At 53.7% G+C, this 16,964-nt stretch overlaps 4 protein-coding genes across 4 annotated transcripts; all 4 read right to left on the reverse strand.

Annotated features, from left to right (window-relative positions):
* Positions 1-781: 781 nt before the first annotated feature.
* On the reverse strand, positions 782-1,754 carry QC764_306160 (uncharacterized protein; the record flags this gene model as incomplete). The annotated part of the gene is made up of 3 exons (XM_062945722.1): positions 1,505-1,754; positions 1,359-1,421; positions 782-1,291 (listed from the first exon to the last, which is right to left on the reverse strand). The coding sequence occupies exons 1-3, from the start codon at positions 1,622-1,624 to the stop codon at positions 782-784; spliced, it is 693 nt and encodes a 230-aa protein (XP_062801749.1). The 5' UTR covers positions 1,625-1,754.
* Positions 1,755-4,272: 2,518 nt separating this feature from the next.
* On the reverse strand, positions 4,273-7,809 carry QC764_306170 (uncharacterized protein; the record flags this gene model as incomplete). Its single annotated transcript, XM_062945723.1, has 1 exon — positions 4,273-7,809. The coding sequence occupies one exon, from the start codon at positions 7,807-7,809 to the stop codon at positions 4,273-4,275; it is 3,537 nt and encodes a 1,178-aa protein (XP_062801750.1).
* Positions 7,810-8,872: 1,063 nt separating this feature from the next.
* Positions 8,873-11,706, reverse strand: QC764_306180 (uncharacterized protein; the record flags this gene model as incomplete). Its single annotated transcript, XM_062945724.1, has 3 exons — positions 8,873-11,197; positions 11,255-11,288; positions 11,364-11,706. 3 exons carry the CDS (start codon positions 11,704-11,706, stop codon positions 9,403-9,405), a joined length of 2,172 nt encoding a protein of 723 aa, XP_062801751.1. The 3' UTR covers positions 8,873-9,402.
* A 4,790-nt stretch (positions 11,707-16,496) lies between these two features.
* On the reverse strand, positions 16,497-16,808 carry QC764_0053660 (uncharacterized protein; the record flags this gene model as incomplete). The annotated part of the gene is made up of 2 exons (XM_062940450.1): positions 16,497-16,613; positions 16,713-16,808. The coding sequence occupies 2 exons, from the start codon at positions 16,806-16,808 to the stop codon at positions 16,497-16,499; spliced, it is 213 nt and encodes a 70-aa protein (XP_062801752.1).
* Positions 16,809-16,964: the final 156 nt, after the last annotated feature.

Consider the following 16,964-nt stretch of genomic DNA (forward strand, 5'->3'; position numbering starts at 1 on the left):
GCATTCTAAACTAATTCCGCAACCACAACAAAACATGAGGCAAAAAAGACATCATCCGCCATGATTCAAGCGACATGCAGGAACCAAAAACTCACTCATTACCCACCCACCTCTTCAAGACCCCTTGCATTGCGGCTGCACAATCTGAGACATCTTAGACACCTCATCCAGCCTCCCGCCCGCCACCTCCGGACCGTTTTCTCCTTCTGTCGACATCTCAACTCAAGTCTCACACCCACGCTTCATGCATACCGACGCGAACAATATCAAAATGTAATGAACCGATTTCATAACCATCTATTTCATCCCATCTATCCTTTCCAAATATATATACAATTGAAATCCAGACCCCCCTCCCAAAAAAAAAACTATTTCTGCCTGGTAGTAAACAAAACAGGACACAAACAAACAGTTTTCTTTTCTCTCCGTCACCCTCCCTACCTAACCCAACAGAAGAAAAAAAAAGAAATAGTCAACGATGCCGTATGAACAAACGAAAATGAAAACAAAAAGAGTGATTGTTTCGAACAAGACGACCAGGCCGTGAAGATGAAAGATCCATATCCAGATTTGCCGAGTTTGATAATTGTCGTGTCAAAAAAGGATAGAGAAAAAAAAAAAGGGATAAAGCTGTTGCTGCCGCCCCTTACACGACTAAGAGGAAGACGAAAGAAATTGGGGTATCGGGTATCATCAGTCGCTGCTTGTCGCCATGAACTAAGTGTAGTACAATGGTTGTACACCCGACCTGCCAGCCACTTGAAGATTAAGTTTGCCGGGCCTAGTTGGCGTTGGCGGGTCTCTGAGCGGGCCTCTGAGCGCCCGTCTTGCCTTCCTCCTCCTCCTTCTTGTGGATGATGTAATCCCCGGCGTTGATGGCTGTCTCACCGATGAGGTAGAAGGTCGTGGCGACAACGGCCGTGGGGTAGGCGGTCCAGGAGTCGCCGCAGCTTTGCTTCTTGGTCTCAAATATGGAGAGAACGTATTCCTTCACGGAGCGGCCGGCGTGATAAGGAGAGAAGATCATCTGTTTGGTTCCCTCGACGATCTCGCCCGGCTGCTTCTTCACGACAGGGAACTTCTCCTCGATGACCTCGAGGGTCTTGTCGCCGACGCTGTCGACTCGTTCCACGTAGGGGGCGACGAATGAGTAAGGGCCGGCGAGGTAGGGGAATACGTTCTGGGCGAGGGATTGGTAGACACCATTGCTGAGGTCAACGGCCTTGGAGCCGACGGAAGTCGATTTGACTGTTCTCACACCATCTTGGACGCAGGGGTATGTGAGAAGGTGCTGTTGAACATGGGGGTAAGCTGCTTGTTGAAGGATTGGGAGAAGAGATGGTGTTATCAGAACATACCCTGATGGTAGCGGAGTGAGGGGAGTCGCCGTTCACTACGTTGGAGGTAGGCATCTTGTAGACCTTGTGCGGCATGTTAGAACTGACGAAAGAGTGGAATGGACAGGGAGTGAAGCAAGAGGAAGATGAATGGAAGAGGGATCTACCTGAAATATATACCTGGGCGGGGGCAATGGCAATGATGGAAGGCGACGAAGAAGAGGCGAGAGATTGTGGTGGGAAAAGGAGGAATGCGGTGATGGAATGCCAGGAAAGTAGTATTTCATGTGACAGGCGGGCGCACCAAGTTCACCGTTTGGACCCAGACTTTTTCTTTCATGGACCCGGCCGTCCAAGCGGTCCAAGTTGGTCCAGTTCCTAATTCATCTTTATCGCCAGCGTGTGACGGGACTGTCGAACTAACCATTAAGACGAGGCATAGCACACCCACCCCTCCCCCTTCCCTCCCCAATTGCGCAACAGGGAGCTCTCTTATCGACCCCACTTTTTGAAGACCCCACCATCAATCACCCACCACGCTTTCTGCCTGGCATGTGAAAAAGCACTACAAACACACACAGCCTTGGCCGTTGCTTTTCAACAGCCTGGGGAAATCTCCCCGACATGCTGGTCTCAGATTGACAGGGACAATTGGGATATTGCTCCATGGTTAGTGTGCAGATGGCTAGTAGACAAAGAGCATCAGAGACATCATCTTCCTCCTGCGGTTCTGTCCTCGCTGATAAGCTTGATTGATGATGCAGCCAGCTTGCAGCTTCCTGGGTTGGTTACACATCCCTCAGGCTGAGGTAACCGCCCTGATCCCACATCCGACGGCGGCAGTCCCCCTGTGTCGCGCAAGGGTTGTCCGATGTTAGATACCGAGCCGTTGCCAGCCCAACTCGAGTCCGTCTCACAAACCTATCGACACCATGCCATGGGATCTCTTTCGATCGCCACGTCTTCTTTACAACCATTAACTTGACCGAGGCAGTTTGTTCGAGTCAAGCTCAACCTCCGAGAGATGCCTCAACAAACTCCGGAAGGCCCGTCTGCAAAGCAACTTGGTGTGGCGTCGAGCCGCGCAAACCAACAAGTGGCATGTTTCTGCAACCTCACTTCGCCTGTAGAGTGACATGCATCGTATGCATCACCAAACCATGTCAGTGGCATCGGAAAAAACCAGTCCAAAGGACTCCCCAAGTAACCAGGAACCCGCTTCCGGTTTAGCCCAGGACCCGCTGATCCTCCAGACCCTTGTCAGTCTCTCGATCACATGTAAGTCAACCACCTCCCTCAGAACAACCCACGTTCTCGAACAGCGAAACGCTATTTTTTTTCTTATTTCTTTTTCCCAGCTTCGTACGAGGGATTCAGCGCAAGTAGCTGCATCACCCGACTCGTTGGTGCCACTCCCCCTGGGTTGAAACTCAATTCCCGTCCCTCCAAAAGATCACCAACGTCATTGACCATCAATAAATCCCAGTGTAGCATATTATTCTTTATGCTTGGTGTTCCAGAAATATGGATCCCCAATTCGACAATAATCAACGCAAACGTCAAAGACTGAAACAGACAAAGTCATGTCAAGAGGCCATCCAGATCAGGAAGAACCATGACCCAGCCAAGCTCAACTCGGTTCCCGCCGAAGGGAGCTATGACGGCAATTACGTACTCACCTCGCAATCACCATCAATAGCTCTCTTCCAGAGGCAAAATCCACATCCAGGACTTTGACCTCTCGAGATCACCAAACAAATCAAGACGCCACGCCTGAATGAAGGAATTGTGCATTCGCCCTCGTCTTTGACCCACCCACGCCGCGGCAGCTTCCTTCCCGGTAGCTAAACCCGGTCGGTGATCTGATAACGCTGAACAAGGGCCAAAAAAGTCCAACCCCTCCCTGGCAAGCCAAGACCGCTCCAAGCCGCGATGTGTCGGTATGCCCCTTGCTTGAGAGGTGAGTCCAAGAGGTGATTGTCTTTTTTGACAGGTGGAGCTTTTTTGTGCTTGGGTTTCATGAGGCTCTCGATGCAGAGAGGCTTTGGAGCCGGCAGTTATTTCCATGTTCCGTAACCAGCAAGGAAAATCGCGAGGCTTTGATGAATGAGCTGATCAATTTACAATATATGAGAATGATCGTTTTCGTGGATGAGGCAGTCATCTTGGATAGTCTGCTTGGGGGCTGTAGCTATGCTCACCAGAACTCAATCAGCACCATGCCTTAGCTCTCTCGTGGCCCACAATCTCACTCACAACTAGCAGACCCATAAACATATCGGCAAGCCCCCAAGGACTTACCTGAAAGCCCTCGTCGCATCAGACCCTTCTTCATGCTGCCTCGCACCTTCCCTCTCCCCACCATGGCCCCTTCCCTCCCACCATAGAACCCTCCCTCACCAGTAGAAGCACCTTCCTCCCGTCCCAAAACACCCCAATCGTACCTTCCTCACTCCATCCATCATCACTCCTTCCATATCTTTCACTCATGGCTCCTTCCATACAGTTCCATGCTCCCTGTATAAACATTTCTTCTCCTCGGTTGTGCGTCTGAACTCGTAAAATCACGTCAAATCATCACAGCAAAACACCGGATGCAAACCAGCACATCCAACTCAACACGCAGAAGCCATAGCTCTCCTCTTCAGCGTTCATATCTTGTCTGTATGTCTATATCTGCTCTCTTTACACAACACACATAGTATTGCCACCAGGGGGTATCAACCACAACAAGAAAGAAAAAAGCCACCTCCACACCCTCTCCCATGTCCCTCCAGCAGCCAATCTTCTCTTTCCTTTCCCTAAACTCCCCCCCCAAAAAAAGGATATGATGCTACTCTTCAATCTTCCCACTGCCAAAAAAATAACCCTCAACAAAAGGAAATGCCGTCCCGGCTATGCTGTGCTGTGCTGTATGCTGTTGTATCATAACTCATCACCCACCACCACCACCACCACCACCACCACCACTCGATATACCCACCAACCCCTCCACACTCAACAACCCATCACTCCCACTCACACTCCTACTCCCCAGTCCCCCCCTTTCAGGTCCAAACATGGGACTAGGACAAGCACTGCCCACCCTGCTCAGACCCCCCATCCCGCTCGGCGTCGTAGCCCCACTGGCCATCTCCCCACTCACCATAGCGGGTACCGCACCCGCCTTGTTACTACCACCACCACCACCACCACCACTCCCCCCCAAAACCAAAAGACTGCTCTCCTTCTTCAGAGCCCTCGGCCTGTTATTATTCCCCCCCTTGCCATTCACCTTATCCTGCTGTTGAACCCTCCTCCGCTCCGCCAACCTCTCCTCCCTCAACCGAACCTGCTCCCTCTCCAGCTCAATCGCCCTCTCCCTCCTCGCTTCAATATCCTCCTTCTTCACCAACCTCCTCAACCCCTCGCTCGCCTGCACCAAGCCGTCAATAGAAATAGCATGGTTCGTCATCTGATGGTTAATGTACGTGTACACCCCCGCCGGGCTCCCGCACCCCAAAAGCTGACCCTCGTTCAGCTTCAGCAGCGCGAGCGCCACCTGGAACAGAAACGCGCCCCCGTCGTGCGGCGTGCAGAGCACCACGTCCCAGACCCTGAACAGCGCTTCTGCGGACAGGCAGTCGGTAAAGATGGAGAGGAACCACTGAAACGTCATCGTCTCGAGGTCGATGCCCAGGTCGTCAAAGTGCGCCGACAGCTTCGGCAACACTTCAGAGACATACTGGCGGAGGACGACCTGGTCTGCCCTCGACGCAAGCAGCGAGTGGTCAAAGTACCCCGACGGGAGGATCTGCTCGACCGTGGCGACGAGGATCCAAAACGCGTCTTCCGACGAGGGCGTGATAAGTAAAAGATTGGCAACGACGAGGTTCATCCCCTGGCAGTACCCCACGTCCGGGTTGCGGCGCGAGTAGGCCAGCAGAACCTCGTGCAGCTTGCCCACTCCGGGCCCTTTGCGGAAGAATATATTGTCGGTGAGGGTGCGCGTGATGTCGGCTTTGATCTGAGCGACGACTTGGGGGTCGTCTTCCTCTCCGGGGCGGCTGACCAAATCCTCGTAGTATCCCGGTATGCGCAGTGCTTTTGCGCCGGAGCACTCTGACCAGATCTTGGCTCTCATGGCCACGGGGATGCCGCCCAGCAAGAGCGAGCGGAATTCGGTTGCTTTTGCCCTGCCGACTTTGCCTTGGACGCCGAGGCTGGCGACGCCGATGAGCTCCCCGTCTCCGAGGCGAGTTTCCGGCATGACGGCCGTGGCTCGTTGGAATCTGGCTTCTGCTGCTGCTGCGGCGGCGGCGGCGGCAGCTTCGCCGTCCCGCTTCCTCTCGGCGCGGACCTTTCGAAGAAACTCGTTCCAGCGAACTGTCCTTTCCCTCTGAAGCGAATCATGCAGCCTGTTCAAATTCTCCAACAGCAACCTCACCGGCTCGGCATCCTCCTTCGCCGGGGTCGTCGATCCAGGAGGCGTCCCCCCATCCTCTTCTTCAACCCCTGCCGGGGCAGACACCGAGGAGCTCGAGACCGAACTAACCACCGGCTCCTGGTGCTCCTCCATCATCGGCGCGATCGACACCGTCGTCGTGGTAGCACTAGGTAAAAACCCCCTCTCCTCCGACATGATGCTCGGCGAATGCCCCGGCGACTTTGGTGGTGGCACCTCCCCTCCCTCCAAAACCTCGAACCCCTGCGCGCTGATCAGCGGCGTGTGCGAGAGCAACTCAGTCGGAAACGTCGCAATCTTGAGGTAATCCTGCCACCTCTTCGGCTTCGCGTTCTCCTCGTTCCCGCCTCCACCTCTCACTTGCTCCTCGGTCGTGGTCCCCGAGCACGGCGTGTCCGGCCTCCCGCTCTCGCTCAACACGTCCCACCTCCCACTACTCGCCCCGTCATCATCCCCCGCCATCACCGGACTCATCCCTCCCCGTCCATTAGTCAACATTTCCGTCCTACTCCCCCTCTTCCCCTGCTTCGCCATCTGCGCCGCCTCCCTCTGCCTCTTTTTCCGTCTCTGGTCGTAAATAAACCCAAACCGATCGGTCAGATACTCCGACCCGACAAAGTTATTGTAGATGTGCGTCAGCGTAGGCGGCTGAGCCTCGGGCGGGAGGATCGTGTCCATCTCGACAGGTCCATAGCTCTGATGTCGTAATATCGCAGCCTTTCCCGGGCTCGCCCCCATGGTGTCCCATCGTTCGGGAACTTGTCCTCTGGCGGGGATATCCATCGGTCTGGTGCTCCCACCGGCAGTCGTTCGTCTCATTTGCATGAGCGCCTTTGGCCCGCCAACCTGCGCCGACACGGCCCGGTTAGAAGCCGTAGTCTTCGCACTGGAAGCGCTCGATCCCCTGAGCGGACCCCCCGCCTGCGCAGCAGCAGCGCTGCTAGCACGGCCCCTGCCTTCGTTATCCCTATTCCCCGCTGCGCCGCCAGCAACAAGCCTCAACGCCATGCTCGCCAGAGAAGGCTTCCTCGCCGCATGAGCAGAGCTCACACTTGAAGCCCTACTGGAGCTTTGTTGTGCTTGCTCCTCCTGCTGTTCCGCTGGTGGTTTAAACCAATCCTCGGGCATCGACTGCCTCGCCCCTCCTTTCACCGCCGTCGTCTCCCCCTTCCCATCCCCCTTGCTAGTACCCGTCCCACCCCACAAATACTCCTTCCACCCCCTCCCCGTCCTCTTTTGCTGCTGCTGTCCAGTATTTGCACCCCGCTCTTTGACCACTCTCCCCTTTATCGTCGCATCAAGCCTCACATCCCCCTCCAGCGCGTCCCCGATCAAATCCTCCAGCTCCTCGCCACTTCCGTGTCGTCTCTGGCTCCTCCCTTCCTCAAGCAGCACCCTCAACCGGGTCTCGAGATCAAGATTGGAGAGCCCACACTCGAGAATGATTTTTCTGAGAGCCCGCTCTCTCTCGTCGGCCCGACGACGGAGCAGAGCGATTTGCGCGTCCCTTGCTGCTAAGTCCTCTGCGATTTGCCTTACTAGGTTGACGGCCCCGCCCTGTCTGGCGATTAGACGCTCGATGTGGCCGTCGTCGGCGTGGTGGAGCGCGCCGGGGAGGCGGTTGCGGCAGGGGGGGGAGTCTTCGAATAAAGGGCCGGCGGTGTGAGGAGTCGTTAGCAAGGTAGGGATTATTTGTTCGGGTTCGAGTCGGGGTGGTTGTTGTTCGATTTCGGAGAGCGAGGTGGATGGTTTGCGGGAGGGGGTCGTGCTGCTTGGAGGAGGAAGGGGAGTGTTGCCACTGTCTTCCTGTTGGTTATTGTTGAGTAAACAGCATGTTTCTTCTTCTCGCGGGGAGAAGGAGGGGAAGGAGGTTAGGGATTTGCTGTCTTCGCCTCCTATCACTGAGCTTGCTGAGCTGGAGGGGGGTTGTTGTTTTTTGGCTGCTGGGCGGCGGGAGGTGTTGCGGGAGCGGACGGAGGTGTGGGATTGTTGGGAGATTGTGCGCTCGAGAGGGGGGGAGAGGTTCATTGTGGTGGTGCGGTGTGCTGTGGTGTTGTTGGATGGGGATCGAAGGCTTAGTGGCAGGAGAAGAGGGGGGGTGGCATTGTTTTGATTTTTGGTGGTTGGAAGACAATTGCTGAGGGCGGGTGTTTGTCGGTGGTTGTCTGTAAAAGTATTAACAAAACACTGCTGCTGTCGCGAAAGGTCTTGTCAGTCAGGTCGCATGAACCACTGGTGTTGTCATAGGGGCGGCGGGCGTGCGGCGTTGGGAATGCGGCGGGCAGTTGTAACTCCAGCAAGGCAGAGCTGCTCGGCAAGTCAAGTGCTTGCAGCAGCAGCTGCTGCAGCGACAGGCATCTTTTAACTTGTCTCCTCTTCCACCACGCAATCCACAAACGTGGCCCGTGCTTTTCCTCCAGCAACATCAAACATCAAACCTCAAACCTCAAACCTCAAAGAGAAAACCCCAACCAAGACCACCTCCCTCCCCTATACCATCCCAACTAATTCTAGAGTACTGTTTGCCTATCTAAGCCTCGATCCTCATCCCATTTAGTACCCGTTTCATCCTGTCATTCCCCTCCAATGCTCGACCCATTCCCCCTCGCACTATTAAGATAGTGCAATTCCGAATCGAGTCAAATCCTTACCTAAGCCCCAACTGCCGAACAACAAGCTTCACCTGCATTGCGCACCACTACTAGTGGCTGTCGATCCTTTCTCCCGTCGCGCCTTGTCCTGACAATCTTTACCTTGTGCATCACCAACTCACGCTCGTAAACCGCTGTCATGACGATTCCCTTGCATTGAAGAAGGCACGACATAAAGACACATAAACGGCCCATTCAGTGTTCTGGGCCGTAGCGGCAAGGCGAGCTCGTCCCTGGTACTGTGTCCTGTGCTCGAGTACCATCAACGGCGTCAACTTTCCTTCAATAACCAGCGTCATCTCTGCAGCAACAATCCTCTAGTTAACAAAACACAGCAGTCTGTTCTCAGTATCCGGTGGTCTGGCCAACTCAGCCAGCTGTTGCTGGAGCTTTCGGTCACCAAGTCCAGCCGAGGCAACAAGATATAGTATGATCAAAGCCTTGAAGATTACAACTGCGAAACCTCTTTTTATCTAACTTTCCCTGTTGCCATATCCAACCCTTCCATACAGGCACTCCACCCCGAGCAATTCCATCTCTGTTACTATGCCGACTCCACCTCTCTCCTCTCAAACACTTTCCCCTCGGCTTCCCAACACCCCGTCTAGCTAACCAGCAGCTTTTATCTTAACCTCTCTCTCCATCTCTCTTTTCATCTCAAAAAAAAAAACACATGTTTTGTCTTTGTCTTTTCTCTCTGTATGTGTATCCAACAACAAAAACCCTGGTATCATACCTACCCCTACTCCAAATCATTACCCCCCTTTCCCTATCACTAAATGCTTAGTGTAAATGAACAAAAAGTCAAAACATGAAACTGATACTCTGTATCACAAAAAAAGAAACAAACCCGATGTCCAGCCAACCCCACCAAAGAAAAAGAGAAAAAAAGAAAAAGACACCACAAGTCATACATGGTATACCCTCTTCCTCTTACTCCCTCTTAGGTACCTACCTAGTTATTAACCCTCTAAATACGCCCCCCCTCCCCCAAACTACTAACATCACCCCTACCCCCAGTCGTCCCACCCTTCACCGTCCCCCCAGTAACAGTATCACTACTCCCACTACTACTACTACTACTACTACTCCTCGGACTAACCTCCTCCCCCTTCCCAACCCTATCCTTATCCCTCACACTCCCAATCGCCTTCCCAATAGTCCCTGTCCCTTGCTGTTGCGCCGTGGTCCCACTCCAACTCCCCCAACTCCCCCTCTCCTTCCCAACCCCCGCACTCCCCCTCTGGTGATGATACAGCGTCCCCCCCAAACCCATCCCCTTCGCCCTGCCACCATTACCCGCCTCACTAGAGTAATTACTCGACGAACTCGACACAACCGACCAATGGTTCCCATTCCCATTCCCCCCCGCTCTTGTCGTCCCGACCGGAGGAGTAGCCGGCAAAGCCCTAGTAGGAGGCGGGCTCAACGGCGGCGACACCAAACTCCCCGTACTACTACCACCGCCACCGCCACCACCACCACCACCAACCAACAAATCCGGAATCTCCAACGGTCCATCATGCGGTCGTTTCGGACGCGCAGGTGACGATGATGATGGACTTTTCTCAAAACCCCCACCAACACCACCACCACCAAAGAAATTATTCGTTGTCGCCGCCGTCATGGAAGATGCCGCACTACCACTACCCCTCCCACAATCCTTCACAAACATCGGAACCGGCGCAGGAATAGGCGGCAACCCGCCCGTGTACCCCCCAGGCGTCCTCTCATGTCTAGGAACCAGCTTCGAAGTCGTGGGGGTACAAATCGGGCTTGACGGGAAAACCCCGCCTGTGCTGTGCTGCGGCGTGAGGGGTGTCAAAGGGGGTGAGCCCGAGCGGGCGCCTCCTGGGCGGAGGATAGACGGTAAAAGAGAAGGGATGAATTTTCTCTGGCGGAGACGGAGAGGCGGGGTGATGCCTTGGTTGTTGGCTGTTGTTCCCATCAGGGAGCTTGCCGGTGAGATCAGCGGTGTTGGGTTGTTGCCGCCCCCCCATTTGCCATTGTTGAGGCCTAGTCGGGAGCGGAGGCTGCGATGGGGGGGCGATGATTCGCCGCCGCGTTTTCGCTTGCGGAGGCAAAGGAACAGAGCGCAGATGAGCATGAGGAGGGCGATGGTGGTGCAGACTGCGATGGCGATTTTGGCTGGGTTGGAAAGGCCGTTCTCGGCTGCTGTTGCTGAGGCGGCAGGGGCAGAGGTAGAGGTGGATGTTTTTGATGCTGCTGGGTGTGTGGCTGATGAAGTGGATGATGTCGAAGTTGTTGTCAATAATGTCGATGTCGTCAGGGAGGATATTAACGAGACAGCAAATGTGCTCGCGGGAAATGATGGGGCAGGGAAACTTGTTTCCAGTCCGTTCATTGGCGGTAGTTTTGTTGGGTCCGATGAGGTCGATATTGTTTCTGCCGTGAATGTAAATATCTCTGCCGTCGTCGGGGTTGTTGTGGGCAGAGGGGGAACAGCCTCCGTCTGTTGGCTCTCTGGTGCCATGAAGGTATTTGCCAGTGGAGGACGAGAAAAGTCAGACTCTTGCAAAACAGAGGTCGTACCTTGTACCGTGCTCACAGAACCCAATCCCACACCCACAGCCGTCGCAGATGCTGCCGTTGGCAGCAACGCCGAAGACTCCCATGTCACCGACGACGTCAGCTGCAGCCTCGAAAACGAACTGTCCGTACACGAACCCGCTCCATCCCCCTCAGTGCTGCATTTGAAGTCCTCGTGCGGTGGTCCAGGATCAATAATCGGTTTGAACCCATTACTGCAAAACATCGTCAGCAACCTCCAAGTTGGTCTCAAAAAAAAGAGGAGGCCTCACTTGTCACAGGTGGTGATGATCGAATCAACATTCGCTGTGTACCACATCTTAGCCTTCTCGTCCGAGACAAAAAATCAGACCACCTCGCCTCTGCTCTCTTGTTACTCACGATCTTGCCCCAGTCCCTTGCTCTGGTCTATCGCTACCCCGCAAAACGTCGAGTCGCACCAGTAAAGGGACCAAAACCTGTATTCAGCAACCTCGACACCTTTGCTCGTCGAGTTGAGATTGCCGCACACGTCCGCCCATCCCGACGCCGCTTCGCTCCATCCCGGGCTTATCGACTGCAGAAACTGCGTCTTGCAGTTGGATATGCACTCGCTCCTGTCCTCGTTCCATGCCCCCTTTTGGATCTCCGCCTTGTTGATATGACACTCGCAGCTGCTGTCCTTTTCCTCGTTGTGCTGCTGGTCGACCCCTTCCACCGAGATCCCTACTCTTAATCCTTCCATTTCTCGAGGTAATGACGGTGTGTAGTAGTAATAGTAGTCGGTGATCTGACCAGATCAAAACTCCATGCGGCCTTCCCCCCCCAATAAAGCCTTGTCTCCAAAAGAAAGAGATTGAGCTGCTGTGCTTCAAGCCTAATAAGCCCTATACAAACGAACAAGTCGGAGGCAAACAGTCTCAGCTTTACCTGTCTGCCTCCGAAAAGCAAAGATGCCCAAGCAAGGCAAGGTAAGATGGGCAAGCCGTGTGTCCGTTTGATGGATGATGGAAAGCCGCGATGTGACAGGTCCGAATCAGAGTGATCAAAACGAAACAAAATCTGGAAAAGTGAGAGAAAACGGAAAAGGGGTCAGAAAAAGGTGGGCACGGGCGCAACAGAAAAAAAAGCATTCCCAGTCTATATATCCCATCACCACCCCCTCCCTCTTCACAAAATGATGAGCCCCATCTTGTGTCTCCCGTTTTCTCGAAATGGGGCAAGTACCAGGCCCGTGACTGCTGAGCGATGGCAACACAGCGTTGCCCAGAGGTACGATAGATGAGCAGAGATCAGACGGCTGCCCCCCAGTGCCCCATTTCTGAACGGGAGGACGGGCGGCACCACCACCTCCTGTGCGTGTGTGTGTGTGTGTGTGCTGGTTCCAGACAGTGGGTCCCCTAGACAGACGGGGTTTTCGAGACGCGGATCAAAGAAGAGCGAGGTACACACACACGCACCTGCGTGATGGTAGGTACAAGATACCCACTACTCGCAAGCCAAATCCCCCTTGGCGACAAGTGGACTCACCGTTACACAACCGCTGCACCATCCCGCCGCCCGACGAGAATAGTCTCGTATGAAGACCGGAATGCAGGACAAAAATCTCACATAGTCGAAGACTGACGAATCTGCAACCACCCGCCCCCCCCGCCCTTCCTTGTGCGCCACTCACGCCTCTTCTCTCTCACCCAATGGCTTCCTTCTTTCCCCATGCAACCCCGTCTACTGCACCATCAGCTCTCCTCGATCAAAAAAAAAAAAAAAAAAGGCCATGTGGATTACCGTGTAGGCTTGCATAAAACAATCCAGGTACCGCTCGCCCTCCTGCAGCCTTCTCACAACCCCTTGTCCCCATTCCCTTCTCCCCTCCACCCCGTCCGTCGCCGTCCGTCCCGCCCACACACACCCAACGGAGGTAAAATCTTGGTAATCTCAAGCCTGTACTGTCGATCCCAGATTCGCGAAAGCCGAAAAATGAAACGGCGAATGGCGTGTTCTACCGTCTCCCCTTCCCGTCCGTTGTCGTAGGTTCATCTCCATTCCCATCTCCATGACCCAACCATCCTGTCCAAACCCATTACCAAATCACACCTTTCTCTCATCAACCATTCAAACCCAGCAAGCAAAGCCTGGGGGGAACTTTCACGAAACCCTCAAACCTCGTGTTATCCTCCCTTTTCCCAACGTCGAACAAACCCGCCTCTCCCAATTTCAGCCCACAGTCTCACAACCGCTCCCCACCTAAGTAACTCCTCCTCATCACCTACCCAAAGGGCTTCCTCTCACCAAAATCCGTTGTGCACATCACCGCACCTCGGTGTAATAATCCCCCCCATTTACCCAACCAACCTGCCCAACCTTTTATTAACCTTTCCATGCACGTACAAGCAAAATTACATCTCCCTCTACCCTCCAATGAACCCCCCCTCGCACAAATTTTCCCGCAGTGAGACCATCCCACCCGCACCCAGGGTCAGGTCAGGTCAGGTCAGGTCAGGTCAGGTCAGGTCACGGCAACCAGACAGAGAAAAAAAACCTGTCGTGTGTTGATGCAGTACATATGCTGCGGAGGGGTTCCTGTACCCTCGAAATGTTTGCTAAATAGAAACGAAAAGCTCATGCTTTCGCCCTTGGGTCATGTTTGCTACTATAGCTCCCCCCCTCCCCCACCCCCACAGTTGGGCTCTCGAAGATATTGGGTTTCACCGTCATTTTGGCAAACTCATCAGTTGTTCACTACCCGTCAACAATGGTGCGTCATCGAGGAGGAGGAGGAGGAGCAAAGCCATGAGGTCATCCCAGTTTCCTCCCAACCACACACACATCCTGTGATCACAGCGGCTGAAAAGCCACCACCGTTTTTGATCCTTCTCGTGGAGTAGGAGGCTGAAAAGATCCTAGGTGTACTGTGAAAACCCCCTCCCCCATAGAAGCCCAGAAAATATTCTCGAAATCCAGCCGCGGGAGTTGCAGTCGATGGTTGGCGGCATGAGACAGTTGTATTCCATGCTTCCACCCGAACAATCTGAACAAGTCGAACCAACCCCCCTCCCCCATACTGCGGCTGATAGAGAAGTTAAAAGACAACTACCGGAATTGATAAGCCGGTTCTAACATCTCCGAGCAAGTGGTCTGCCTCTCTGGTGACGCGGCCTTCTAGCTACCAACCAGGCACAAAGGTTAGGGGGTTAGAACCGTACATAAAGCGGTGGTCGAATCATCGCATTTTGACAGTCATGCATAGGATCCCGGACCTGCATCTTGAAAGAAAGATATCTATTCTTAGCACTCCTGTCTTGCTTCGATCGGGTCGGAAGAAGGGGCGCTTCTCCAGCCCTACTAGAAGCAGCCACTCCCACCCCTTTCTGCACATGGTGAAAAAGCCCAGGTCGGCGACCTGGAAAAAGGTGTCGACGCTACCCGCACTTTCTTCAAGACAAGCCAGCTTCGATCGGCCGCCAAGCCAATAGAACTCGGTTCGACAGAACCTCGTGTCCGAAGTGTGGTGGTGGTGATGAGCGTGCAGGCAGACAGCCCGAAGGGCTGGAAGATTGATGGGCTCGTGGCAGCAAGGTGCTTGTGAAAAGAATCCAATGGCTGGTTGGGGTGCCATTCCCTCGTGTTGGGTCGATGGCGTTCAAAGGTGTGCCGAGTGCTCCCGTGTTTGAGCTCCGATCGAGCCAGCCTCAACGGTGATATTGCGACGTTGACGGTATCGACATGAGTCTTTTCAGCTCATCTTATTCTAACGTCGGTGTAGCTTTCTGTTTTAAAAGCCTCGCCATTCATGATTCCATGCACATAAGCCTCGCCGATGAATTCAGCCGTTCCGTCACTGCGTGGTCGAAGAACCACAGGCACCCTACCAGCGCTCAGAATGTAAACTTGATCATTCGGTTCTGTGTTTCAAGGAAGCAGACAGAGATATCCTTTAACTGTGGCTCCCATCCTCCGCTCTTTCACTTGCGATAAGTACGGAATGAAGTACCCGTAGCTTTGCCGCCTCTTCCTGGTATACCCAAGCAAGCTTGCCGTCTTGAACAGTTTATCTGCCTTCTTGTCTGCCTTCATGGCCATAAGCCTCCTGATCGTTGATAGAGCAGGAAGCCAGTGATGAAAGGCCCTTTCCGTCTCCTCTCTTCCACCGGGCATAAGTGTGCCGGTGCACAATGTCTGGCAGAATATTGACATGGCATCTGCTGAGATGGGGTCAGGATTCGTTGGATGGAGCTCCGTTGTAAAGCTCTCCCACTCAACATAGACGGCCAAAAAAGGGATACTCGCAACCAAGGTCTTCCAAGCAATGCCGAACAACTCCACCATGGACTCCCCAAATCCCGAAGTCTCTCCTGCCTCTTCCACTGTGTAAGGCACACCTTCGACAATGGCGAATTGGCGCTGTATGGGGGCCAGACGACCAACAATGTCGATCACATGTCCTTGAACACGCCAAGATACAGGCGGTGACCCCTTCGAAGCATGTGTACTCCGAGGTTGTCCCAGTGCGTCGTATACCAGAGGGGAAGCGATCGCGAATTGTACACTCCAGTCTGGAACCCATGAGGGATCCCTGGGTGCTGTTGGCGTCTCAACTCGGATGCAGAGACCCAAGATATCAAAATTCCCAGAAACAGTAATGATTCGAATAGCAGCATCCCGACATACCTGGGCGGCAGTAGACCAGTAGTCCGGTGCGACCCCAGCATCTTTCAACCGACCACCAGAAAAGCCCAAGACACGAAATATCTTGTCTCGAAGGTCGGAAGCGTCACGCGCCCGTGTATGGATCAAATACCCGAGAAGCTCATCGGCAAGGGTTTGAGCTTGGTGTTATTGCCAAGTCCCGAATCCGTTGGACGTCCTCAAACACTGCCGTAACAAGTGGGATACCAACCCCGAGAACATTGACGGTCCAGGCTGTCAGATCCAGGTCCAAGCCATGCTGAATGGCGTCACGTAAAAATCCCACTCCATCTGATGCGGCCCATTTACCATTAGAGCCCGTTTGGCGACAATAATTTCCTGAGCAGTTCATACTCCCTTCAACACTTGTTCTCAAAGATGGCATCCTCCACATTCATATCAGCCCTCAGCTTCTTATAGATCTCGCCTTGGTGTGGCTCGACTTTCTTGCCCAACTTTTCATCTCGACCCCCTCCTCTCCGAGCATCTTAAGAACAGCAAAAGCTTTCTTTGTGTCTCTCTGGGGAACATCTTTCGATTTTGACACATGTGCCTTGCCGAGGCGGACGGCGCATCGTGATGCACTGCGATATATCTGGCCCATCATGTTGATCTGACCAGGCTTCTCGCCGTATTCCTGCTGATTAATACAAATTGCAATCAACCCAAAGTACTCTGGGACGGCCAAGCAGCCTCAGGTTCAACAGGCGCTTCTAAGGTTCAGGCCAATTTGCAGAGTGTCGCCGTTGACCTGGATAGGGGTCGTCGGCGAGGCATCGCCCCACACGTAGGAGAGGGCTTCATAACGGTCAACCGCGGGCGGCTAACTCGGTGACATACAGCTTGCATTCAATATCTTGTTGACGAGATCCTGGCAACAGACGAAGAAGCCTGATGCTGGTAGTCGAGTCTGACAAACGGCGTGTATTGATGAGGTTCCGTTACCGCCACATTCTCTTCGCGATCCTGGATCGCAGTCAGTACAACGGACAGCGATTATGAATTCTAAATGGACAGACGAACTGCGATAGGTTCTTCCTCAGCCACGGGTTAATCCTCTGGCACTCTCGCGTAGTATTCTTCGTAGTAGGCTTCCGATAAGATGGGCTTCACCGTGTCCTTGAGGCCCTGCCAAGCACCAGCGATTGTGTATCTGGACATGACGAAAGATGAGAGATAGCGTGAGAAGAACAATTGAGATGGGATGAAAGAGCGGATTGATAAGATTTGAGACAAGTGCAACTTCAAATTGGGTTGGCCTGATTGGTGACTGCTGCCTAAGTATATCGTTGCTTGAAGGAAGGCGCAAGCAGGAGG

Source organism: Podospora pseudoanserina, chromosome 3 (assembly GCF_035222485.1).
Source record: "Podospora pseudoanserina strain CBS 124.78 chromosome 3, whole genome shotgun sequence".
NCBI classification, from domain to species: domain Eukaryota; kingdom Fungi; phylum Ascomycota; class Sordariomycetes; order Sordariales; family Podosporaceae; genus Podospora; species Podospora pseudoanserina.